This window comes from Ambystoma mexicanum, chromosome 4p (assembly GCF_040938575.1).
Source record: "Ambystoma mexicanum isolate Mex_15411 chromosome 4p, UKY_AmexF1_1, whole genome shotgun sequence".
NCBI lineage: Eukaryota > Metazoa > Chordata > Amphibia > Caudata > Ambystomatidae > Ambystoma > Ambystoma mexicanum.
In genome coordinates, this window is record NC_090927.1 from 271,535,663 (window position 1) to 271,562,774 (window position 27,112).

General features: G+C 44.4%; 1 protein-coding gene across 2 annotated transcripts in view; it reads left to right on the forward strand.

The window, feature by feature from the left end:
• Positions 1-27,112, forward strand: part of ENPP4 (ectonucleotide pyrophosphatase/phosphodiesterase 4) — a 356,128-nt gene that overhangs the window by 193,370 nt on the left and 135,646 nt on the right. For both annotated transcript variants that reach the window (XM_069605799.1, XM_069605800.1), the window contains exon 3: positions 5,754-5,924. In XM_069605799.1, the coding sequence (XP_069461900.1) occupies positions 5,754-5,924 (171 nt within the window). The remainder of the gene's footprint in view (positions 1-5,753; positions 5,925-27,112) is intronic.

Consider the following 27,112-nt stretch of genomic DNA (forward strand, 5'->3'; position numbering starts at 1 on the left):
ACATATGGTGGAAAGGTTTGTGGCTCCGCAGGAAGAGGCGGTCACCGGGATGCTTGCCATTGGAATTGATTAGGCACAGGGAGCTTTCCCGGTTCCCCTTAGCAGTGGCAACACTGGTGAGGGTTTGGCGGCAAGTGACTATACTCCCGGGCTCATAAGGTGCCCTTAATGCCAGAGATAAGGCTGTCCTGTAGTGGGCTGGGCTCCACTAGGGGTAACAGGCAGGGTGGAAGAATGGCACAAATTGCTGCGGGTGGCCAATCATTACGATGGGAATGCTGCTCTTGCACATAAAGAATTTCGAACCTGGCACCCCGGTATGTAAATTAATTTTCAGGAATATGCCTGATTGATGGTGGTCATTCGTCGTTTGTGGACAGGCTTCCCGGCTACGCCTGAGAGGCATGGAATCAATGTAGTGTTACTGAGCCCGGTGAGCGGGGGTAGACGAATCACTGAACTCTGAGAGGCTGTGGTGACCGCCAGAGAGGAAGCAGTGGCTAAACCAGGACGTAAGTGGGATGAGGACTTGGAAGAACTACTTGCAGATGGTAATGGGCCAGGGCGCTGCTGTATGAGAAAAGGTCTCAAGAAATGCAAGGTTTCAGTATACACAATGTAAGTGTGTAATGTGCGCCTATGTCACGCCAGGTGGTAGTAGCAAAAATGGTTCCAGATATTAACCCTAGATGTTGGTGTGGGGGTGATGTGGGAACTTTTCTACACATGTGGTGGGGATGGGATGTGGTTCAGACTTTCTCGGCCCAATGATTAATAAAATGTTCGCCCTCACGAAGGGTCAATTGCAGGCCACGGTCTGACATTGTGTACTGGGATTACTCCCCAGCAAGTGGGGGATCAGGGGATTGGAGAAAAAACAGGCTCCTTATGAAAGTGATTTCCTTTAGTTTGATTCTGGCGAAGCGGGCAATTGCAATGACCTGGAAATCGACTACGGGCCCCCTTTTTGATTTTTGGACGAGAGAAGTGCGGAAATGGGTCAAAGTGAAGGTGGACATGGAGGAACAGGTAGTGAGAACTGAGGGGGCTCGCTGTGGTCTACGGCATGAAGTTTGGGACATTTTACAGGCACCTTCAGATCTAAGCCCCCCCCCCCCCCCACACCTGACCCGGGCGGAAGGACGGAGGGAGAGGGATGGTGAAGGATACTTGGCCATTGGCAATATGCACCCTATTGTCAGGGGTGGATACGGGGGAGTGAGGGCTCCTGGGTGGTGTTATGCTTACGGACAGTGGAAGGGTCCTATGCCAGGTCAAGCTCTGTGAGAACATGAGAACGCATTGTACTATGTTCAAAGGTGTGGCTCACTTGTGACATTAACACTGATGTACCTCAAATGTATGCAACTGGAAGGGTTAATATTGAGCTTTAACTTTTATAATGTTGATGTATTGAAACTGAATAAACACATTTTTTGGTAAACAACCTGCAGCAGCACAAACCGGCCGCTTGCTGTCCAGGATTTAAGGTGTATCAACTGGTTGCTGTTATTTCTTTTATTGTTTTTTTCCATCGCTACTGGAAACCAGCACTGCGCTTTCCAACAAGGCAGCACCATCACTAGCTCGGCTTGGTCCCTGCGGACTTTCGCCAGGGTTCTCGTGATCATCACAAATGGCGGGAAGGCGTAGTGGACTGCTCCGTTCCACTGATGTAGGAATGTGCCTGTACCTGCTGACCCCGGATCTATCCTCCAACTGTAGTACTTTTGAGTCTGTGCATTCAGTCTGGATGCGAACAGATCTATGTCTAGGGGTCCCCATAACGCTTGTAAGAGTTTGAATACCTGAGGATGGAGCCTCCAATTGCTGGAGTCTACAAGATATCGAGAGTTCCAGTCTGCTACACTGTTCTGACTCCTGGGAAGATATTCTGCAATGACTGTAATCTTGTTCTGCAGGCAATAATGCCAAAAGTCCTTCGCAAGCTCTGCTAACATCTTGAACCTTGTCCCTCCCAATTTGTTGATGTAGCGGACCGCTGAAATGTTGTCCATTTTGAACAACACGCAGCATCTTATCTTGTGTTTCGTAAATGCCTGGACTGCGAAGGAGTCTGCTAGAAGCTCAAGGCAATTTATGTGTAGGTTTAATTCCTCGTTTGACCACTTCCCTCCTGTCTGGATATGATCGCACCTTGCTCCCCAACCTGACCTGCTCGCGTCTGATTCTATGATCAGATTTGGAACATTTCTGAATATGGCTTGGCCGTTCCACGCCTCCATATTCTCCAGCCACCACTGGAGTTCCGTAATGGCTTTGCGATCTAAGCTCACTATGTCATGGTAAGCCAACCCTTCGCGTAAATGTCTGATTTTGAGCCTCTGTAACGCTCGGTAATGTAATGGCCCTGGGAATATAGCTTGAATGGAGGCTGCTAGCAGACCTGGCTAGATTCCGAAGCGAAATAGCTTTTATCGCTATCACTGCTCTGAGTTCCTTCTTTATCGCCCTCACCTTGTGACCGGGAAGTTCTAGTATCGCTTTCACTGTATCTATGGTGAAGCCCAAAAATTCTAATCTCTGAACTGGAATGAGCTGAGATTTTTCCAAGTTCACTAAGAATCCTAGGGATGATATGAGATTGAAAATCCATTGCACGTCTCTCGTTAGGATTTCCTTGCTGAAACCCATCACCAGAATTGTCTAGATAGATGATCATGCGAATCCTCTCTCTCTGATAGCTGCTGCTACTGGTCTCATTAATTTCGTAAAAGCCCAAGGGCCTGACGCTAGACCGAACGGAAGGCATGTGAAACGCCATATCTCTCCTTCCCATCGGAAGCGGATATACTTCCGAAATACTGTCGCTATCGGAGTCGTGAGATACACATCTTTGAGATCTAGACGCGCTAACCAATCGCCCGTGCGTAGCAGGTCTCGAAGGAGGTGGATGCCATCCATCTTGAAATGGTTGTACGCCAGCCAACAGTTTTTTTTAAGTTTATGACGGGTCGGATCTTGTCCCCTCTGTGAACTAAGAACATGTTGCTGAGGAATCCTTGTCCTCCTAGATATTCACGCTTTATCGCATTTTTTTTGTACCAACTTTACTAGTTCGCTGCCCATGTAGATGGGGTGCGGCTCTGTCTCGTGAATTGGTTCGCCTATGAACTGCAGTTTGAGGCCTGTCACTGCCTCCAAAACCCAAGCATCGCTCGATAAAGCTTGCCATTGCATCACAAAGTGGAGAGTTCTCCCTCCTACTCGTATGGTTGGTGTACTCACCGCCTGCTGCACTGGGCTGGCGATACGAGCCTCTTCCTCTGCGGCCTCTCGTATTCCTTCCCATGGCTGGGAAGAAGGTATCCTGCTGGCGTCCTTCCCAGTACTGGGCGCGTGGGCCTTGAGGTCTGCTCTGAAAATTGGATCGACCGGACGAACAACCTCTGAAGCGTCCGTTCCCGGTAAAAACACGTCCCGGGTAAATCTTCCTTATGCAGCTCTGGGCTCTCTCTAGCGCAGAATATTTTCCTACAAACTGCGACATTTCTTTAGCGAAGGATTCCCTGAAGAGAAGACTCTTCGCTCCTTCTCCTGCCTCATAAGCGGCTAGGTCGCTAAGTCTGTCGTCAATCTTCAGGAGAACCCCTCTCCTTCTCTCCGAAGAGATGGCACAATTAGCATTACCCAAGAGGCATACTGCCCCCTGGGCCCAGTTACCCAATGCTTGGGTATCTACTGGGACTCCTGTATCTTTAGATTTTTCTGCCAAGTCCATAATTTTAGCTAACGGTCCCGCCAAGTCCAGGACCTTATCCTGACAGCCTTTCCAGGCGCAATCTATACCTTTTCTGATGTCACGTGCGGACTTGGTAACAAAGGTAACCGTTTTAGGATCCAGATCCGGTGTCTCTGCGAGCTTCCATGGAAGCTCTGGCCTTGGACTTTCTGCCGTCATGCGTGATCAGACTTCTCTGTCGAGTGGCTTTCTAATATGCTGGGCCATATAAATCGCCACTCTAGGTGAAGGTGAACATTCCGATGATCTCGGGTGTATAATGGCTTCCGGATCAAACATGTCTAATACGTTTTCTTCTTCTTTTGGCACGTGAGTCTTAATAGGCTCTACTAAGTCTTCCGCTTCGCCACCTTCATCGTCGGGTGTGTAACCCTCTTCATACTCCCCTGGATTGTCCACCGTTGGCGCAGGGGGTCTGTCTTTGCATTCCGCCATCTTTGCTAGAAAGGCCTCTTTCAACCTTGCGACAGGGTCGCCTTCTTTTTGGGGAACAGAGTTAACCCTTTCATCTATGCCCGCGGGAGTCAGAGAGTCTGCACTCTTCCGGGCTTTTTTACACGCCTTATTATCAACCCCTCTTTGGGGGTGTCCTGCTGACGTCCCTTCTCCCGGACTATCAGCCCGTCTTTTTCTGGCTGATAGTTGTTCCTGTTGCTCAGCCATGAATGCTTCTAGCATTGCCAACCTTTGCGCCAAAGGCTGCACTCCCTGGGAAACTGCTTGAGTCAGGTAGTCTCCCAGCACTTTTTTAAAGCTGAGGGATAGATCAGTGTCTACCGTCTCTTGTAAAGTGGGTTCCTCCTCCCACTCTTCTTCGCTCCACTCCGGGGTGGTGGATTGGGGATCTGTGTGTTTTCTGAGCCATAATTTCCTGTTAGCAAGGCTAACTTCTGGGGAGTCAGCAGTAATCAGGCTCCAAACTCAGTCTGTGAAAACGGAGACTGTAGCCTTCTAGCAATGTTGTATCACTCTACAACTTCTCAATTCAAATATAAATCTTTTTTTTTTTCTTTCTTCAAAATTCCTCTCAGGAACACTGCCAGCTGCTAATCCGCTCTGTTTGTCGTATTACTCGAAACAAACAAGTGTTAGTGTGCAGTGGAGCATGCTGGGAAGGTTCTCCTGAGCTTTGGCTCTCCTGGGTCCTAAGCCTGTTGTGTTCGCCAGCGCGAGCGCTCGCCGTAATGAGGAGAGTGGGGAGAGCGGGGACGGCTGCCTACTGCGAGCGGCTTTGCCAGCGGCACCGCCCCGCCTTCACACCGAAATGCTCCGTCAAAGAACTCTGTGAACACGGGGAGAAAAACGAAGCCTAATCTCCAACGCGCGCACATGCTTTCTATTGAAATACTTAAGCGCTTCAGTAACGCTACGCAGTAAGTTACCACATATCATAACCCATAGTAATATTTCAGAGCAACTCTGCTAAACCCAGTAGTTATTTACTCATGCATACTATGATAATTATTCAAATAAACGTTCACTCCGTAACACATAATCAGAACTTATCTCGAAATGGCAGCAAAAAGAAAGAGGAAAGGACATTGGGGTTCACAGTACTTATACTCCATGCTGGGTGCTGATAGGTGGACAGACAAGGGTCAGGACTACTGAAAGCATGAGGATCATGGGAGTCGTGGTTCAGAACACTTCTATGAGATTTTATGATATGTTGAACTTGAACTTACTGTTTATTTTTTTCTTTTGTTACATCAGAAAATATTAAAGTTAAGTGTTAAAATGCTGAGATGGCAGTATTAAAGAAAGAATAAGCATAATGCGAGCCTCCTGTCTTGTAAAAAAATCCTATTTACACCTTGTCTGCAATTTGGATGGTTGTTTCCATTCCAGTTTAGGAATCTAGAATTTCACAACAAACTCTAGGGTTGCCCCCTCATTCAATAGGGAACTCGGGCGCAATGTTATATTTGCTCTGCTTACTAATACATGCTGTGGTCTAAATCTAATTACTTACTCTGTTTATTCTTTTCAGACAAAAGCTACGTGTATAACTTACTGAGAAATTGCAGCAAGAACATGAAGGTCTACCTCAGAGAAGACATTCCAGACAGATACCACTACAGTCACAATAGCCGTATTCAGCCCATAATTCTGGTGGCTGATGAGGGATGGTCAATAACCCAGAATATAACACCTCTTATCAGTAGGTGGCTTGTTTTCCTGTTTTATTTATGCACTCCAATTTTGCCATTTGTTCTTAAAGGTATAGCATGACAAAGGAAACTAGGAAAGGACTTTCAGGCTCTTAGGAAGAAAGGAGAGTAGATTTTCATAAGCGACTGTCTCTGTATAATTGCGCAACCCTTTCTGCACCCACTCTCTGAGTAATTGCATGGCACACATGGTGGCACATGTAGGTATCCTGGCCAATATATTTCTTCTTTTTCTGGCTGCTTTATATTTAGGTCACTGACCCTTCTAGGTCATTGATATTCCCAATGGTCCTTGATTCTTTTAGTTCCTTGATCTACCTGATGTTTGACCATGGATCACAGTGTAAACAGGCCTTGTGGCTTCACATTTGCAGGATCCCATCTGGTTTTATTAAATCTAATTGGGCATATTAACAAGATGCATGGCCTCCACTTGTTGTTCTCTCTGCCCCGAAAGAACACTTAGCTTTTCTTGTCTCTCCCCTTTTTAACAAAAGCGAAGCCGTCTCTGTAGCTTTCTGCTTGCATTGTCTTGTATTGTAAAAGGCAATATGCACAACTTCTTCACATTTTGACATTTTCTTTGCGACTGATCCGCAGTAGACAATGCTGATCCTTTCCTAGAGCAGAACAGGAGAATGCAATTAAGGACCTGCTTAACTGAGCACAGTGCAGCACATGATGGTATTTGTTTTATTTTTCTCCCTTCAGAATTTCCAGTCCGACATAAGCCTTTAGAGAGTCATCCTATCGTCTTATCCTTTATGTTATGTTACATTACTGGGCATTTGTATAGCGCGTTTTTCCATTGGTATGATTCCAAAGCGATGTGGGTTGAACGCCCTTGGGGACCGTAGTCTAGGTCAGTACTATTCTTTTAATCATCCAAATGGAAAAGTAGTCCCGGTACTTCTTTAATACTTATTTAGCTCAAACTTTGTTAATTATTTTTTTTAAATCGTTTTTTTTTGGCTTTTCAAAGTTAAATCACAAACAGCCCCACCACCCTATTAACCCAACCTTTCCTCCCCCACCCTTCCCTCATCTGAATGTCACAAGCTACAATTGCAATATCACAAATGTTTTCTGGATGACTTTCGGCCGAAGTCTAATATCATAGTCTATCATAATAAACAAGCGGGTACATAGAGAGGAGCTTATATAGAAAAGATTTCAAAAATATAAGGGTTCACCTCTCCCCCCAGTATTGGGTTAACCTCAGGCAGCTCAGCCAAATATATTCCCAGTTCCCAATAAGGTCACATTCCCTCCAGCATTTGTCAGATATAGTAGGTTTCATTTGTGCTAGGCGAGCTGGTGTGTAGTGCCAATCTACTGTGAGTTTGAGACAAAATTCTCTTATTTGGATCGATCTGATAAGTTTGGGGATTATTCTCCCAGTCCTCGTCAGTGAACTCTTCCCCCAATGTGATCTACTAGTGTGTTTTGTAACTGATTCTTGGTTTGGGTGACCCCTCTCCCAATATTCAAGATAAATTATAAATCGATGCCTTACTCCCTGGGTTGCATATCACATAGTGTTCAAATGGTGTCAATTCTGTGGTAGCCGCCACCTTAATCGGGGGAGCTAAAATCCAATGCCGCACCTGGAAATATTGGAACCTGGATTTTTCATGAAGTTCCTGTTCCTGTTTACATTGTGTGAATGGTTTTACCGTTTCTCCCACAAACATATCTCTCAACTTCACACACCCAGCTGCCTTCCATTCCCTGAATGCATTTGGCTCCAGACTCGGGTAAATTGGGGGTTATAGAAAAGAGGCGTGAAAGTTGAAGGGGAAAGTTGCGATACTGTGTTTTTTAACTGCACCGTGCCAGGTATGTTCCACTGTGTGCATAATTCCGCTCAGGTGTATGTTAGTTGGGCGATCTGATCTTGGTAACCTTAGAATGTCCCTTAATCGGGGGGGCACCCCACAGCTAGTTCCATCTGGACCCAGTGTTTTTTAAATTGTGTCTGAGGACTATTCTTTTATAGCCCTCATCTGCACCGCTCGAAAATATATCAGAAAATTAGGAGGGCCAATCCCTCCTTTCTCTGGTGGTAGCGTTAGTGTAGTTTGGGCTATCCGCAGAGTCCAATTTTGCCACACAAAAGCCGAGACAACCTTATGTACTTGAAGAAAGATAATGGGACCTTTATGGGTAGCGCTTGAAATAAGTAAAGTGCTCTCGGGAGAGTGACCATCTTTACCGAATTGATGCGGCCCAGCCACAAGATTGAAAGAGGGTTCCACTTTTTAAGTTGCGATTCAATGTCCTTTAATAGAGGGGATAATTAGCAGCATATAGACCTTTAAGGGATGGTGTGATCTTTACCCCCAGTAAAGTAATTTCTTCTTGTCTTGTAACCATCCGAGCCGTGTCTGTGCCTGCAAGTTGACAATATCTGCGGATGATGGTGATAGATTTAAGATCTCAGATTTGTTCACATTAACTTTCAGTCCTGCAACTGCCCCACATTTCTCAAATTCTTGTATGGATTCCCGTATAGTGTTCGATTGATCCGTGGCTATGAGCAACATAACGTAAGCCATTATTTTGTTTTGAGTGCCGCCGAACATTACGCCTTTTTATACTTTCCGATTCTCTAATTTTAGCCAATAATTTGGTCACAATGTGGTAAGATATCTACAATTTGGTTAGCCAATCCCTTACTGAAGATTTTGGCATCTAAATTAATGCGCGCAATGGGATGATAAGACCCACAATTTAACAGGATGATTTAACAAACTTAGTTTTTTTTTAATAAGAATATTTTATTGAGTTTTCAGAGTATAAAGATCAAACTGTGACAGAACATTTCAATAAGGCACATACTGAATTCATTAAGCAACAATCAGCCCCGCACCCCTCCGAATCATTCGATAATCCCAATTCATAAACCAACCTGATCACCCAAACCGAACATTCATAATTCATTGCCTTCTCCAAATATACAACGATCAGGAAATTCATTAAACATGGCACCCTTCTCTTTAGTTCCTACTGCGGATTCAACAAGGAAGGAACCTACAAGATCGACGCGTATAAAGGGGGAGTGAAGAAGAAAGCGCCACCCAGGCAAAGAAAGAAAGAAGATGGGAAGAGAAGAAGAAAAAAAAAACACACACACACACAATGTCAATTACAGGGAGCAGGTCAGTGCTTCAGTACCCACCTTAGGGCTTCAGAAAGTGTTTCAATAACATTGGCTGAAAGAACATCTGTTCTTTGTCCAGGAATGGCGGCCAGATGCGCGTGAATCTTAGCATCTTCCCTTCTAGGGTAGCCGAGAGCTTTTCTAGGCCTAACAACTCCCACACCTTCACCCATCAGTATGCTATATGTGGCCCCTCTATGGACTTCCAGAATCGGGCCCTCGTGATCCCAGCCGCTATCAGGAGTGTAGAAAGAAGGGCTGCTCTATAACCGGACATGGGGAAGGATCCATCATCTGGGGCATCCCCTAGCACCAGTGGGTCCATAGGCAACAAGTCCCCAGTAATCTCCTTAATTTAGGATCGAACATCCAACCAGAAGGACTGTATAACAGAGCAGTGCCACCACATATGTGCCAGAATCACCTTTCTCGCCACAACCATGCCAACATGTGTCTGGATAGTCGGGGTTCATTGCATGCAACCTACTTGGGGGTAGATCCCATCGGTAACACACCTTAATAGCATTCTCTTTCACGATCGTACACCGGGAACTTGTTTGAGCTCTAAGCCATATCCTGTACCAAGATTCCTCTGGAATCTCAAAGCCCAACTCCCCCCTCCCATGCCCTCATATAAGAAAGCTTCTCCCCAGAAGGGACATTCTCTAAAAGATTATAACTGGCTGAAACTCTATGAACCCGCTGGCCTTCTAACACTTTTAATTCTATCCCAATTCGGGTCTCTGGCCACAGCTTTGCGAGTGGCCCCATTAGTTATCCAATGACACAGTTGAATGTACCGAAAACGTTCAGGTTCCAACAAGTTACATTGTTCCTTACATTCAGCAAAAGTCTGTGTTTCCCGATCCTTATACAAGTTCCTCAATCATGTCGGCGCGACCGGTTCCCAGTTCCGAAACGCGCCAGTCGCCAGGCCCGGCGTGAAGTCCTGGTTTTGGGAGATAGGGGAGAGAGGGCTCAGGCCAGATTAGATCCCTTTTTGAGCACATGCCTTATCCCCGCTCTGAAGCGTTGAAGCCGTAGTAGGCAGGAGAACATGCCCATGGGATCGGGCTTCTCTAGGGAGGAACGGAAGCTGTGCCAACGGGAATGGGGTTACAGCCTGTTCGATATCCTGCCATTTAGGGGGCTCCAAAGGGTTTGCCCAGAAAAGCATACCAGCAATCTGCGCAGCCCTATAATGTCTTTGAATCGAGGGAAGCCACAGGCCTCCTGATGCCTTTCCTCTAGTGAGGAGTTTAAGAGGAATTCTAGTCTTTCACCCTTTCCAAACAAATCGACTCAATGCCTTCTGCATCTCAATAAGGTCCCCCTCCGGAATTCTCACTGGAAGGGCTTAGAAGACATATAAAAGTTTCGGAAGTAAGGTCATCTTGAACGCGCTAATCCGGCCCTACCAAGACACCTCTTGAGACTTGTAATGTAAGAGCCAATCCTTTGCTTCCTTCAATAGGACAGGTATGTTGGCCCTGAAGAGTCCCGAGTAAGACAGAGTCAGTTTTATACCCAGGTAGGGGATCTCAGTCGTAGACCATGGAATGGAAAACTGAGCCTGGATAGTTGCCACCTCACTGGGGATCTCTGTCAAGGTCAGTCCAATAGACTTGGATGGGTTCACCTGATAATTCAGCAAAACGGGATGGAAGGTTGATCAACGGTGGTTTAGATCTGCTAATATCCCTTAGGAAGCAGAGCAGGTCATCTGCGTATAAAGCTATTTTATGACATTGTCCTGCGTGTTCAAAACCCAATATCTCGGGGTGGAGTCTAATTTGGTGGGCCATGGGTTCCATCGCCAGAGCGAAGACTAACGGGGACAGGAGGCACCCCTGCCACGTCACTTTGCCTACGGTAATCAAGGGAGTCCAGCGTGCATTCACCCAAACCCTAGTTGAAGGAAAGTGGAAATCTGAGAGTATTAATTTAGAGAATTTGGAACCAAACCCAAACCCATCCAAAACTAGCCTCAGATACCCCCAGGACATGCGGTCCAATGCCCCGTGGGCGTCTAAAGATAAAATGGATAATCTCCCGGGATCCTTGGGGCCAGAGCAATCAAATTCATAGCTAGACAAATGTTATCTTGCACTTAGCGATTACGAATAAAGCCTGTTTGGTCTCTCTCTATCAAAGCCGGGAGAATCTCGCCCAATCTTCCGGCTATAATCCTACTCAATAACTTTGCGTCCATATTTAATAAAGCAATCGGACGATAAGATATGCATTCCGTCGGGTCTTCCCTGGTTTCAGAATCAAGGTGGTTGCAGATTCTGCCATGGATTTAGACACTGAGCCGTGGCCCAAATGATATTAAATAACTTAGTCAAATAAGGGGCCAGCATAGTGCCAAAGGTTTTATAAAATCTGTTCGTAAGGCCATCTGGGCCCGGGGCCTTTCCAAGCGGAAGGGACCAGATTGCAAGTTTTGTTTCCTTGAGCGTAATAGGTTCCTCTAAACGGTCCCGAAACTCCTGGGTCACCTGAGGCAGCTGTGCCTCCTGTATGAATTCCTGGGCTAATTTCAGATCAGTATGAAATGGAGCTGAGTGTTCCCTAAAAAAGTTTTCTATAATTTGGAGTTTCCCCTCCTGTGTTAATGTATTTCCCGCTAACATCTCTCAGGGAATCTATATGATTACGCCCTGCCTGCCTTTTCAACTAGGCTGCTAACAATTGGATAATAATATTGTTTAGTTCTCATAATGCCATATGATGCCTGATTCATATGGTGAGCTTCTAAGGCCTTGCAGGCTACTTGCACGTCGCTGAGCAGTCGCCGGGAGCATTATCTTTTATACAATTCCTCCCTCTCTCGTAATTCCCCATCCAACCGGTGCTGTACCTGTCTCCTAATTTCCTGTCTGGCCATAGTTTGCGGTGAAATATGCCCGCTAATCACAGCCTTCCCGGCATCCCAGACCGTAAAATAATCTATCTCCCCCCGTGTCATTTTCAGAGAAGTAGTGAGCTATGGCTTCAGAAATGCTGTCTCTGAACTGAGGGTCACCCAACAAGAGCTCATTCATACGCCACATTCTTGTAGGGAGTGGGGCAGCACGGGAAGGGGCCATTGTTAGTGATACCGGAGCGTGATCAGACAAAGCCTGCGGGAGGATTTCCACATCTATTAACTGGGGAACCAATTTATCCGAAATGAGAAACATATCCAATCTGGAGAAGCCCTAGTGTGCTGCAGAGCAAAAGGTATAGTCACGCTCCTCCTGATGAGAAAACCGACCGCCAAGCCTCAATGAGCGAATGATCTCGGAGCAGAGAAGTGAGTGCCAAAAAAATCTTTCTTTCTGCAGCAGAGGAGGGCAAAGTCTTATCTACTAATGGATTGACCACAGCATTAAAGTCACCCGCTACCGTGAGTTCCCCCTCGGCCTGTTCATACAATAGCTTCGGCAAAGAGGCGTAGAACGCATCCTGATGAGTTAGGCACATACAATGAAACCAGAGTCACTTTCCGCCCCCATAATTCGGCCACCAACATAATATATCTGCCCTCTCTGTCACGCAGCACCTTCTGCACCTTCAGGGGGACATCTCTACGCATCAGAATAGCCACTCCTCGCTTCTTTAGGCCAGAGGTATCACAGTATCTAGTGGGATAAGACTTACTATTCAGCCGAAACTCATCTGATTGCAGGAGTTGAGTTTCCTGAAGAAACAAGCGATTGGGATTGAGAGTAATTAATCTATGAAATAGAGCTTTCCGTTTTAGAGGGGAATTTAGGCCTTGCACATTCAAAGTAAGGCAGCTAAAGTTCTGACCAGTCTCTCTGATCTCGCACCAGCCTCTGCACAGCCCTAAAAACAAAATCCCTCCAAATAAAGAGCCACCCCCACAGGATCCCCACCCTCATGTATCCCAGCAGATCAACCCATACATTGAAGGGTTATTTACTTGGGGTTGTGAGGAACCTATTTCGAGGAACTTGCTTGTTAGAACTCTGCGCCCTCTGTATTGATTTAGCTCACTCTGATTTTCAGGTCGCATTAACGTAGGTAACAATGGAGTCCTTGGTTCCTCTACTCCATTCGGAAAGGCAAGATTAATTGGGATAGTTACTAAAATTATGCTAATGCGCCCATTTTCCAAAATAAGTTCAAAAGAAAAAGATCCAAAAGCCTTTTTGTTTGATTCACCCAGTGTTAATTTATATATACATATTCCTTATTCAGTGCCCTTTTGTGATGAAGCGTGTTTCGACGTATTAACCGTCTTTTTCAAATCAGGGCTACATACCAAAAATACAAAATGGATCACAATTGTTTGACAAAATAAATCATAATTAGTCGCAATTATTGTGCTCATTGCCAAGTTTCAACGTGAAAAAAGAAGAAAAAAATCAACATTATATGTATCCATATAGATTATAAAAGGAAATAAAACAGTTGTATATAAACATGAATAGTCAAATAAAAATGGCCATTTTAGAGAGTGGGGAAGGGTAGGAGGCTTGTGGGTATTCAACAAAAAAAGTATGTTTCTTACCGTCGTCTTTCGTGTTCTATGCAATTCTGTCCTCATTCGATTCTGTCCACAGACTCCATATAGTTATTAGGTCGGGTTGCTTCGCAACCTCGTCCTACCTCTGTTTTGATTTAGGCCGCCATGTTTTGGGCTAATCTGCATCCGTTTTCGTGTGAAATACGTACCTTTAAACACTGTTCCTCATACTTACTGGATTAATAAAAATGAAAAACAAATACTTTGTTTTTTGGTGTTCCTCGCACTATTACATACGTGTGTTTGTGATTTAGACCTAGTATGGTGCACACATTTGGGAGATGATTACTCGTATTTTTGCTGATCGCATTTCTTGATGCAAAAAAGCCATAGGTGGAGGGAAAAAAATCCTTTAATGTGATTGGCCACATCAATGTTTGGATTCGTCAGATTTAGAAGAACCAAAACCAAAAGATTATTTCACTTTTTATAAGGTAGTCTATAGCTATACAGAGGTTTTTTAGTCCCCTAGTTCCATATGTTTAACTGAGCTAGTTCTCGGATTGATTCCCATTGGAGTCAATTATTAGGTAATTAATGTGTAATCTCCTGATTCAATGTTTTTGGCTGAACCTTACCTGGGATTAAGTCCCTTGTGTAGTCGAGAAATGGATAAATAATCTGTTTTGCTCGTCTTAAACTGGGTGTCCCTAAAAATTAATGTGGTTGATATGTGTGTCCCTGTCGGGTATACTGACGTCATTCTGTTCCAAAAAACCTGCGTATGGGTAAACCATGGCAAAAAATATGAAAAAAGTTTTTGTTGGGGATATGCCAAACAAACCAGACATATGTATATGCGTGGCCGATACAAATGTGTGTACAATTCATATCCTGTATTACATATGGCAAGATCTAAACATTGAAAATATTTTACAGAAAAGAATACATCTCATTGTCCGAGTTTAAGCCTCTTTCCACTGAGCAGAATTTACAAGTCATTCTGGCTTTTCCTGCCATAATTTGAGTTCATGGTTTCCTCCTCTTGGTCCAAAGGTCACTTTTTTCAAACCCGCAAATCTTAAAGTTCTTTTGTCAGTACATTGATGTTCCTTTTGCCAGTGTTGGGCCAATGGTAAATTAATATTCTGGTTTCCTATGGACGAAATGTGTACTCGTACTCTCGTTCTCAGTTCCCTTATAGTACTTCCTATGTACATTTTCTGGCATTGGCATATGATGACGTATATAATAAATTTAGTTTTGCAGTTGATCTGGTCAGAGATATTGTGATTGGTACCATAGCTATCTTCAAAGATTGATGTATTGTCAACAGCATGTTTACACATTGAGCAAGTCCCACACTTCCTGAATCCCTTAGTCAGTTTTGGTAACCATGTTGTTGCATTAGGTTTTTTTAATTCTCGGAGTAAAGATGGGCTTAGTATATTCTTGATGGTCCTTGCTCGTTTGTAAATGATCACTGGGCTGTCCTTAATTTAGTTTTTAACATGTGGGTCCAAATGTAAAAGATGCCAGTTCCTTTTAAGAATGTTTCTCAGAGCTGCATTGTTTGTACAGTATGTAGTGATGAAGCTAACCTCTTCCATTTGGTTACTGGTCTTGATTTTTGGAGTTAAAGTTTCTGTTCTATTTAGATTGGTATCTTTCACTTTTGGCTTGGTAATGATTGGAGTACCATATCCTCTTGCTTTGAACCTCCTTGAGAGCAGATGACATTCTTCTTCAAAAGTTTCTTGTTCAGAGCAGTTTTGACAGGCTCTGACATATTCTCCACTTGGAATAGTCCCACTAACAGAGTTGTGGTGACAGCTGGTGGCAAATACTGTTGAATTTGCCTCTGTTTCCTTTCTGAATGTTTTAGTCATCAAACGGTTGTCTTTAACACAAATGCTGGGATCCAAGAAGTTAATTTTGTTTTTGCTTAAGGTTCCAGTGAACTCTATTCCCATAGAATTTGAGTTAGCTTTGTTCCTAAATTGTTCCAAACCTTCCTCTTCTCCTTTCCAAATCAATAAAACATCATCTATGTATCGAGTCCAAAGAATAACATGTTGTTGGTATGCCTCATCTTCATACACATGTTTGTCCTCGTATATCCCCATCACTAAATTGGCAAGTGCAGGGGCATATTTTACCCCCATCGCCACTCCTCTAGTTTGTTGGTAGAATCCTCCATCCACTGTGTGAATCAAACAAAAAGGCTTTTGGATCTTTTTCTTTTGAACTTATTTTTGAAAATGGGCTCATTAGCATCATTTTAGTGTAACTATACCAATTAATCATACATTGAAGGAGCACACTCCAAATAGTACAGCAATTTCAAAAACAGTAATGAGCCCCCCACCTGCTGTCAAAATAGCACCAGCATTGACATTGTGACAAGAACGGCTAAAATAAAATGGCCAGTATAAGTTATAAAGCAATCTAAACCTAAAGTGAGCAAAATTAGTATATATACCAAAGAAAATTAAAACAGTAAGAATAAGACAAAAGGCCACAGCAGCCTTTACACAACACTGCAACATCGCTCAAGGGTGACAATAGTGGGCGCAATCCATATCCGGTCAAATCACTCTTTCCTTGAGTGTAGCCCACTATGTAGTCCCAACATATAACCATAATAACATGCAACTTGACTCGCTGTCAACAGCCACATAGTAGGCAGGTATTGCCTTGCCGAGCAAATCAATAAACCTCAATTAAGCTTTGTGTATGGGATAGTTGCCCATATCTAGCAGTTCAGGTCCGTAAATCATATAAACTTCAGGAATCTTAGGATCAGGGCCAACTCCTCAAGTCAGGTAGCGCCCACATTCCCCATCCCCTGGCTTGAAGGACCCCCCCCTCCATTGCCCATCCCTTGGGCTTCCTCCTCATGTCTTTTGGCATGGGGCTAGCGGCCTACTTTCTTGAATCACCATTTCCCATGTCAGCGCCATCATCATCAGAGCCCGCCATCAGCTCCCTCGCCTCATCCTCCGAGCCGATAGAGTAGGGCTGGTTGTGCAGTTCAAAGAGAAGCCTCCAAATCTCCAGCCTTGGTGTGCACTTAGGAGGATCCACTTCACCACCTTCCATTCTTCGCAGGCAAGTGGCACAGAGAGGCAAGGATCACAGCTCACAGGCTACCAGCCGGGCTCTCATCTTCCCCCACATCACCTGTCATGGGCCCCTCATCACCTGCACACTCTTGTCTCCTTCCTGGGTCCAATCCCCTGCTCTTCGCCCCTACAGGCACTACACCTGAGCAGCGTGTCTCGCTTGTCTCTGCCCAGGGACACCAGAAGGCCCGCTCCAGATCGAACAGTCAGGGCAAGCCTGTATGTTCTGTGAAACGGAGGCTGGGCTCGTCACGCACTGCCTCCCGTTGTTACAGATGTCGAGGGAGCCCGCCAGATAGCCAAGGCAGGGACGCTCGCCAGGGAGTGGGGGGGGGTGGCAACTGCAGGAAGCGCCCGTTATCTCCAAACAAGGGGGCCCGCCCCCTCAACCCCTTACCTCCTCTGATCCCCTTTCTCTGAACCGGAGCCATTACAGTCACTTCCTCTCCCCCGCACTCCTGGTGCCTCCAGCGCCGAAGGGAGCTTCTGCAGCCGATCACACCACTCGGAGGTACTCCAATCTCTCGCTCCTTGCCTACGCTGGTACCTCCCTCTGGCCAGCGCGGTCTCCAGCTTCTGGCATTCCCCCCCGACCACCACACTAGCTATCCTCACACCTTGTCACCAGTCCAATCGTCCTACTCAGCGGACCTAGCGCCGCAGCGCCGAAAACTCTAACGGTCCGCCCGCCATTTTGTGCGAACACGCTCTGTCTCTTCTCAGACTTTCAGGTGTCAGGCTCCCTCAGCAGAGCGTAGAACTGCACCAAAGTCCGCTCCCCCAGTCCAGGGGACCTGCCGCCAGTTTCTAATTGTCAAATTGCTGTATTTAGAGAATTTAAAGTAGTGAAACCAGGCGCCCTTCCATGGAGGCTACATGGAGCCTACAGCAGTCACGTCCGCATGGCAGGCTGCCTAGCCACGCCCCCAACAAATCTAGTTTTTTATGGCGCTGGCGGGTGATTCTTGACCATTGGTTGCAGCCCTGAGTTAATTGGTTATAAATACATTTTGGGAGACACCCTATACAGACAACTTCAAGGCACCGCAATGGGGTCAAAATTTGCCCCTGCATATGCAAACCTATTTATGGTTTTTTTTGAACTGCAACACGCATGGAAAAGTCCTTTTTTTGGTGATAATGTGAAATTTTGGGGTCGCTATATAGACGACATTCTGATTATTTGGGAAGGCGACACCCACCAACTAAACACTTTTGTCTCTTATCTAAACAACAACAATTACAACCTGTCTTTCACTAAATCAGCAAGTGCCACCAACATACAATTCTTAGACCTAGAATTGTTTGTAGAGAATGCACAAATTCAAACAAATCTCTTCACGAAACCATCAGCTGTAAACAGTCTCCTTTTTGCTACGTCCCACCATCTGAGACACACTATTCAAAACATTCCATATGGGGAGATTCTGAGGATAAAGCGCAACTGCAGTACATCTCCTATTTTTGAAGAAAATCTCAAAAAAACGTTCTCCAAATTTAAACAAAGAGGCTACGAATCAAGAAACATTAAGACAGCGATTAACAAAGCAACACAAATATCCAGAGAATCTTTACTTATTGACAAACATAAAACTGACACAAGGCGCAAAACTCAGTTTATCACTACTTGCTGCACAGAAGCCAAGAAAACCAAACAAATATTGTCAAAATACTGGAACATTCTTCTAACGGATTCAAGTTTGCAGAAACACTTGGAGAAATAGGTTTTCGGAAAGCACCAACCATTAAACGCATTATAAGTCAGAGTTTCCTCAGCCCGTTGCCTGATGCAAGAAAAACTTTTTTCCAAACCTCTATAAGAAGCACTCCTAGAAGTAGACACTGCAAACTATGCCCATTTCTAAAACAAGGCAAAACAGAAATTAAGCTCCCAAACGGAAAGAACAAACAAATCAATCAATTGCAACTCCACACATGTTGTTTATGGAATGCAATGTTCTTGTGATAAATTATACATTGGCAGTACAATAAGGAAACTTAAATTTCGAATTTCTGAACCCTTGAGAGCCATTAGAAATCAAGACCTCAGATCCCCATAGCAGTACATCTCTTGGAGGATCACCCTACTTTTGAAATTTCTGATCTCAAGATCTTTGGCCTGGAAAAAGTCTGATTACCCCCAAGAGGGGGAAACAAGGAAGAACTGTTACGAAAACAGGAGTGTAAATGGATTTGCATTATGGACACTTGTCTCAGGTCTAAATTGTGACACAGTAATGTACAATTGGCTATAACCACATCTCTGTATATCCACAAAGGTATGTTTACATAATGCACAGTCTCATCTTTTCACACCCACAGATTTTGTCCATTGATCTGAATGAAAAAAGTAATGTAAATGAAAGTAATTTGTGTCTCCGGCTCGAATTATGACACACTAAAAAATGTTTTTTACTTTTTCTTTTAGCGACATAGAAGGCTTTATATATTGATTATCATATAATATATTTTGTGTATATTAACAATTAGGCCCTCCCTTACAATTGTTTCCTCCTCTCTATTCTTTCCATTTCTACATTGTCATTTCTTTTTTCTTTTTACATTACGCCCCTTCATGAGAATATACACTTTTGTACCCAATCTGGTATTTACAGATCATTAGTGACGTAATGGGAACCAGTCCCTGTATAACTGTTTACAATGATTTGTAATTCAAAAGTATTAGTCAATAAAGAAAGCTTTAACCATAAACTCTATATTTTATGGTCAGAGAGTCATTGATTGGATAAGTAACATGATATGAAACCAATAAATACCTAAACTCACAACAAACGCTGCCACAGGAGCATCCCGCTCCAAAATGGCTGCTATACGTTAGCACGTTGCGCATGCCGCAATGACGTCATCACGTTACGTTAAGACCGTATAAAATACGAAAAACTAAAAGAAATGCTGCGCAACCTGGCCATCCGGACCGCTGCTTATCAAGGCATTCAGGACACTTGGAGCACCCCTTAAGATGTTAACAAACACATAAGGTAAGGAATGCCCAGAAACGTATAGAATCTCTTTAACTCTGACATTCTCTTTTTCCAAGCCAGCTTTGAAACTATCATATATACTGGTCTCACATAGTCTCCTCTTTCCATTTAGCCACATTCACCTTGAATTTGAACATACAGGAAAATCCATAATGAAGTTTACCTGTGACAAATATCCTATTGAAGTTACTGTAAGGAAACGCCAAGGATTACCTAATCTACACATTGAGAGAATTTTGCAAGCAATAAAATAGTGAGTCAGATGATTTTCACACACCTTATGTTGGTTTACTATGAAAGATCCGGACAAAACTGTTAAGCTATGGATACACACACAAATGTCCTTTTAACTTCTTTTCCTATCTTTCTTTACTTTCTTCACACTAGAAACCACTTCCTCTCCTGATGAACCTTTGAAACAATCAATGGGGGAACACGTGTCGAGAGCAATGAATATATTGTTTGAGAGCAATGAATATAAATTCTAAAGTTTGATACTAAAGATATTAAGTATGAAGTTAAACACTAGAAAGTTAATTAATTTGTACGAAAAAGAACGAAATCAATGGTGTGATGTTCAACACACAATTTTCATCAATTACTTGGAATGAAGTTCGTGTTATTATATTTTCAACAAAGATAACCTTGCACTAAGCATTTTTTACTCACCATCCAAGCTTTGTAAACTACTAAGTTGGCGCATTTGAGTAAATTATTTTCCCAACTCAAAATGTATTGATATCTGCGTAGCAGTCACACAGTGATTTGGGACATACTCATGCAGACAACCATGGCCTGTTAAAAGGAGCAGGCGCCAAGGGAAAGCTTTGCTGGCTGCAATACTTTTTTTATTGAAACATTTTGGGAGAGATTTACCCTCCGAACTTACATGGAACAAGAAAAGATCCCCTGAGGACTAAGGATTATCATTTTCCCGGACTTCACCAACCCAGAGAATGCTGACCTAGCAGCGAAGTGGGAAGAGAACCTGATCATGTGTTAAAAAATCATGATGGAACTACTAATAGAACACGCTGATAGGGCACATAAGAGATTGGTCACTGAAATCGGCGAACTGAAAACTGACATAGAAACTAGCAATTCCCCCACTGCGGCAAAGCAGAGGAATTACAAAATAATGTACAAGATACTGAAATCCCACCAGGATGAAGTCAAGATCAGGAAATGCAGAAAATTTGCGAGGGACGAAAGAGATTATCAAGACAACTAGGTATTCACATTCCAACCGAAATTTGACAATGCACCCGGTACCAACTCGAATGGGAGCACCCCCAACAGGTCGCCAGGCAGTTCTGATGCAGAAACCAACCCTGACCAAGTCCCTGCAGAACCGGAGACCAACACAGCTGAACCCAGATCTAACCTTACCAAATCCAATGAATCAAGCAGAAGCATCGGATACAATTTTTAGACGAAATCCAATGCTACAAAAAAGGGACACATGCACCAACCCAGAAGCGAGTACGTTTTCAAGAACCACCACGAGACAATACACTACCAAGAAAAGATCCAAGAGAGGCAAGCGAGTGGGGACCACAAAATGCAATAGAAGAACAAGAAAGTGCTATCAGACTGACAAGATCACAAACCCAACTGCAACAGAGAGAAGTGAGACCCCGGAACTAGTGATGAATCTGTCAAGCCAAATACTAACTACCAGCGACATCCGCGTTTTAAACCTTTGCCCCTACCTCTACAATCAATCTCATCGAAGTGTACATTGATCTTTACAAATATACTAGGAAACTCGAGTTAAAAAAATACTTTGCCAAACAAGTCAACTGGCGCCCTACGAGAAAGCCATATGTAACAATCAGTAAAATTAACATAGAACACCTAGAACACACACACACCTACTAGCGAACTTGGAAGAAGAACCGGGCATATCTGGCCGGACTATACAACAAACCTTACAAGATCTGAATATCGAGGAAAGTAACCTCAAGTTCCCTTAAATGAAGACCAAATCCAAGATCACTCCTAACTTGCAAGGCAACAACGCTATTGATATCTTCACCCAGGCGGTGACACGTGATCTACACGAAGTAGAAGACAGTATGAAATTAAGACCAAACACAAAGGTGGACAATATCACAAATCAAGAACGGCGGGCACTGAAGGATCTTCAAGATAACAATGAGATCATAATCAAAGAAGCCGACAAAGGCGGAAATGTTGTAATAACAGACAGAACAGATTATGTGACCATGGCCATGACACACTTGATTACACTAGGGTGCTATGAAACACTCCTGAGCAACCCCACCAAGGACATAGCACTCGCTGCTTATGTACTACTGACGAAATGGCATCGTCGTGGACTACTGACGGATGAAGAACACAAGTACCTTCAACCCAAACAACCCAGGATGCCGACGATATATTTCTTGCCCAAAGTCCACAAGGAATTTAATAAGATCCCGGTACTAAGCGCGATTGGATGGATTGGATGGATAACCGAGACATTCAGCAAATACATTAACAATGTACTTGCTCCAGAGGTTCCAAAAATCCCAACATTCCTACGGGACACTATGCACCCTTTACTAATACTACAAGATGTCAGATGGCAACCCAACTACATTCTAGTGACACTGGATGTCAAGGCCCTATACACGGCCATTGACCACAGCCTAGCTCTCAAAGGCATAGACTATGCCTTCACTAAAGCATCAGCCTCTTTCTGTTCACACTTGGAACTAACCAAGGAACTCCTGGAGTTTTCACTTGCCAACACACTGTTCTTGTTCAACCAACAATACTTAAGACAGATCAAAGAAATAGCTATGTGGGCAACATATACCCCGTCCATTGCAAACATACTCATGCATCAATTCAAACATGTGCATGCTTTCTCCAACCCAGACTTCAACAAGTATGTGCTCAAATGGTTTTGCTATATTGATGATATCCTGATGATCTGGTCCGGTTCCATGGAACAATTGACGCCTTTTCAAGAATACCTGAATGACAATAACTTTGGGTTACAATTGACCGGCACATTGAGCAATACTGAGCATAGACTTCCTTGACATTACAATCAGCAGCAATGGAACAGAATTGACCACCACAACCTACAGGAAGCTGACCAAGGTCAACTCTGTTCTCCACGTCACCAGCTGCCACAGAAAATCAGTGATCAATAACATTTCCAAAGCAAAATTCATTCGAGCCAAATTGAATTGCAGCATGCAAGCTCATTTTAGAAAGGAATGCTCTGTCCTTGAGCAAAGATTCACTGGAAGAGGCTATCCACAAGAAGCTATCAAGTCAGCCATTGACATGACCAGCAAGAGAAAATGGCAAACACTATTGACGCCAAGAACAGCAACCAAAGGTAACACTGAGGAGAATGACAAAATCTAATATATCACCAAGTACAGCAGCGACAGTCACAAAGTACAGAAAATCCTGAACAAACACTGGCATATTCATGAGATAGATGAAGACATCAGGAGATGGTTACCTACCAAACCATCACTGACGTTCACTAAGGCCAAAACTCTAAGGACAATCCTGAGCCCATCCTACATGGCACCAACCCCCAGATACTCTGAGAACTGGTAATCAAGTACCAAGCCGGTAGGCTTCTACAAATGCGGGTCATGCAATATGTGCAGGCATGCAAGGAATACCAAATCACTGACTTTCAACGGCCCTGACAAACATGGAATTAACCAATGTAAAACAATGTTTGTTATATATGCCATAATCTGTGTATGTGACCGTAAGTAGATTGGCAGTACCAAAAGGGAGTTTAGAACCAGGATCCGCAAACACCTAGGACTACTGCACTCACAAGAGTCGAGATATCCACTAGCAACCCACTGGCAGGAGAAACATCAGCGCGACAACAAAGAGAACATATGTTTCGTGGGACTAGAAGCTGTATTAGCCGATGCCAGGGGCGGAGACGGGGAACTAAACCTACAACAACGGGAAGCAAAACTGATTTGTAAATACAGGTGTGTCACGCTTGGACTCAACAGCGATCACAAGTTTAATATATTTCTATGACAACCTCTCATCGTCACTGTATTATGCATCAATTCCAATCTATTGTTCGGCTCCGTTGCCCCTCCTTAACCCCCTCCTCCCTTCTTCACATGAATTACTTGTGACCATGCGCAGGCACGGCCCGTGCATCCCCGTGCCCAACCCCCTCCCAACCTCCCTGCACGTTTGACGCCAATCTTGGCCTTCTTGACGTGACATTTATACCACATCAACTATCTGTGTCTGGCATTGACCAATCGATTACCACCCTGCATGGCTCCTGCCTACATATTGTGTTGCACTAATTTTACACTGGCCACCGCTTCCAACCGCTGTGCCTTCCCCATGTGGCTATTTTGCTACATGATTACATACAGACTGTGCTCACAGTACCATTGACCACCACCGGGCAAGATCCCCTCCTCAGGCTTAACGTCACCCAGATAACACTTGGGCCTGCCGCACTCTCATATTGCTATACAGCCTCTCATGCACCAATTAGCACACTTAGTGCAGCCACTGGCTCTTCACCACTATGCTCTCCACGTCCCACCCACCCCTGCATATCGCGCATTGGGGCCTCTGGAACCTCCTGTCACCTTTACCCACCGGAGTGCCGGACTCTACTCCGTCCATTCCATTTTGAACCCCCGGCATTCCTTGCTGGTTCCAGGGCACGTGTTTGGCTCCCCTTACACGTCCAGCCCCAACTCACGCAAACCTGTTTATCAGGTTCACCATAGCAACCGCCATCTGGCTGCTTCTCCTCCGGCAGCTTGACCAATCGTCAGGCTTTGCGTAACCTATTGTCAATACTAGGATGACCACACCCACAATGGCAACTGTCACTCTGCATAGCCCTCCCTCTACACCATGACCTAGCAGCATGTGACTTTTTTACAACCAATGAGAAGGCATGGTCTATTTAACCATGATCCTGCCGCATATCCGTGTCGGAACACCGAACCACAGAGCAGTATTTGCCTAACTACAGGTAAGACTCCCAGGGTATTTTCCCTGCCGCATTAGCAGCACCTAAGAGCACGTGCCTACTCACCGGGATGCACACGGGTCCCCCCGTGAGCAGCCCCGCCTCTGTCTGCCAGCACCTTGGACGCAGCACCCCATGCCCACCCGGGACATGCGCTGCGCACTTCATTCACCCCACTCACCCGCTCCAGGACGTTTTTAACTGTAACTCCTACACATGCCGTCTTCTGTTTTTATAGCCATGGCCATCATGATACTTACACCTTCGCCACGACTCGCATTCGCGGCTAGACACCTGCATGACTGTTCGCAATATGTTAATGATATTGCCACGTGACAAGACTCTAAAAAATGTAGAGCGTATGCCTCTGCCCATACCCACCTTCTTATCCTTGACACACCCACCTCCACCATCTCATCCATTAGCTAGGATCTAACCCAGCCCTTCCTAGCTACTTACCTCTTCCAATCTGGACCCTTAGGCCACCACTAGCCTCACCATCACCACTGACCGGCCATCCACCTTCTCCATCATCGATGTTCAAACTGGACCTCCAGGAGCCCCCCATGACAACTGATCAACCACTGGCTCTTCTACCTTCAGATTTGCTATCCAGCATACCGCCCAGAAGTACTGGGGGGTACTCACCAGTTGCTACAATCCTCTACAGGATCACCCACCATTTTCCTGGTAAGCACCAGCCCCTACCCTCTACATAACTTGGCGCATTCAGCACTTCTTCATTGTAACCCTTTTCCTTCTTGCTTTCCCACCTTGCCCACCCCGTTTTCTCTCCTTGGTACCCTGACATTCTTGCTACTTGCCTAATGGAAATTTGCCAAATGCTATAATATAACACTGTATAAAACTGTATGTGCTTATATACACACACGTTCTGTTTCTAAAATTGTTAATTGCACTGTCACTGCCACCACACTTCACACATCCACCTTACTTGGACATGTGACTAAAAATGTTTTGTAAACTGTACAAAATGAATGATTTCCAACTGATGCGCCGATATACCTTCACACTTGTCACGTCACCACACCACCAATCACAGCCCTGATACGGTCGAAATGCGCGTTGGCTTCCCTTTTCATCTACATCTAGCATGTTCTGATAGGCTTGTGATCTATGTGTGTTACAACATTAAAAAACTTCACTGATGACAACAAGTCAGGAGTTTAGCTCCATTATTTCAAATATCTAACAACCAATTAACTGACGGCTACAACCATTGGTTAGGAACCACCCGCCAGCGCCATTAAAAAACTAGGTTTGTCAAATCATCCAGTAACTAACTCATTGGGTACTTTTGTGCTTTGGTTCCCAGACAAACCGTGTGCCAGGATGCAGGTCATATTACGGCAACTAACTAATCTTCTCAGTTAGCGCAGGGGCCCGCTGTCCTTCAAACTCCAACCAACTGAACCCACAATTTGACAGGTCTTGGAAACAGAATTATTTTTGCTTCTTCCATGGTAGATGATATTTGCCCCGTTTGCAAAAAAGAATTGAACAACTTGGTAAGAACGGGAGATAGGGTATTGCTGAAAGTTTTATAAAACATGGCCGGAAAACCGTCCGAACCAGGAGACTTCTTAAGTGGAAGTTCACAAATAACTCGTAACACCTCTTCGGATGTGATAGGTTTTTCCAAGTTGTGGGTTTCTGTATTCTAAGTTTAGAGAGTTCTATCTGATTTGCGTAGAAGGGTCTGGCTTATCGGATTTGTATAGGTTGCAATAAAATATATGAAATTGTGTTAGGATACCAATAGTTTCAGAGATTGTATCCCCTTAGGGCAATTTTATTTGTTGTATAGTCCTAGAAGCCACTTTTTGACAAAGTTTGTTAGCTTTTATGTAATACCTCTATTTGAGTAATAAAAGAGCTTTTCCAGCCTTTTTTGTGAGGTGAAGGTTTTGCCTACCGGTCGCTGTATGAAATGCTTTCTGCGTTCCGTTGCCTGTTTTTAGTTTCCATTTTTTTCATAATGTGCGATAATTCCGTCTCCAATTCTAATTCAAGGGCCATAAACTGTTTGCGTCTTTTGGCCTTTGCAGCTATAAGAATACCCCTCATAGTAGATTTAAACGCATCCCAGATAGTATTGATTGAAATCTCCCCCCGTGAATTTAGATCAAAGTATTCAGTGATGTGTGCGGCTATATTGTTTCTAATTTCAAGATCTTGTAGTAAAGACATTTCCGGGACCAAAGCTGCGACTTAGTAGTTGGGATAGCTAATGGTACTGTAATTGAGGCATGGTCCAAGAGAGTGATTTGATGTGTGATCATTTGTGCTATGCTGCCCAATAATGGGGTCGAGGACCAAACGCAGTCGATTCAGGAAAATGACTTGTGTACGAGAGTAAAATGAGTAGCCTTTTTCCTCCCC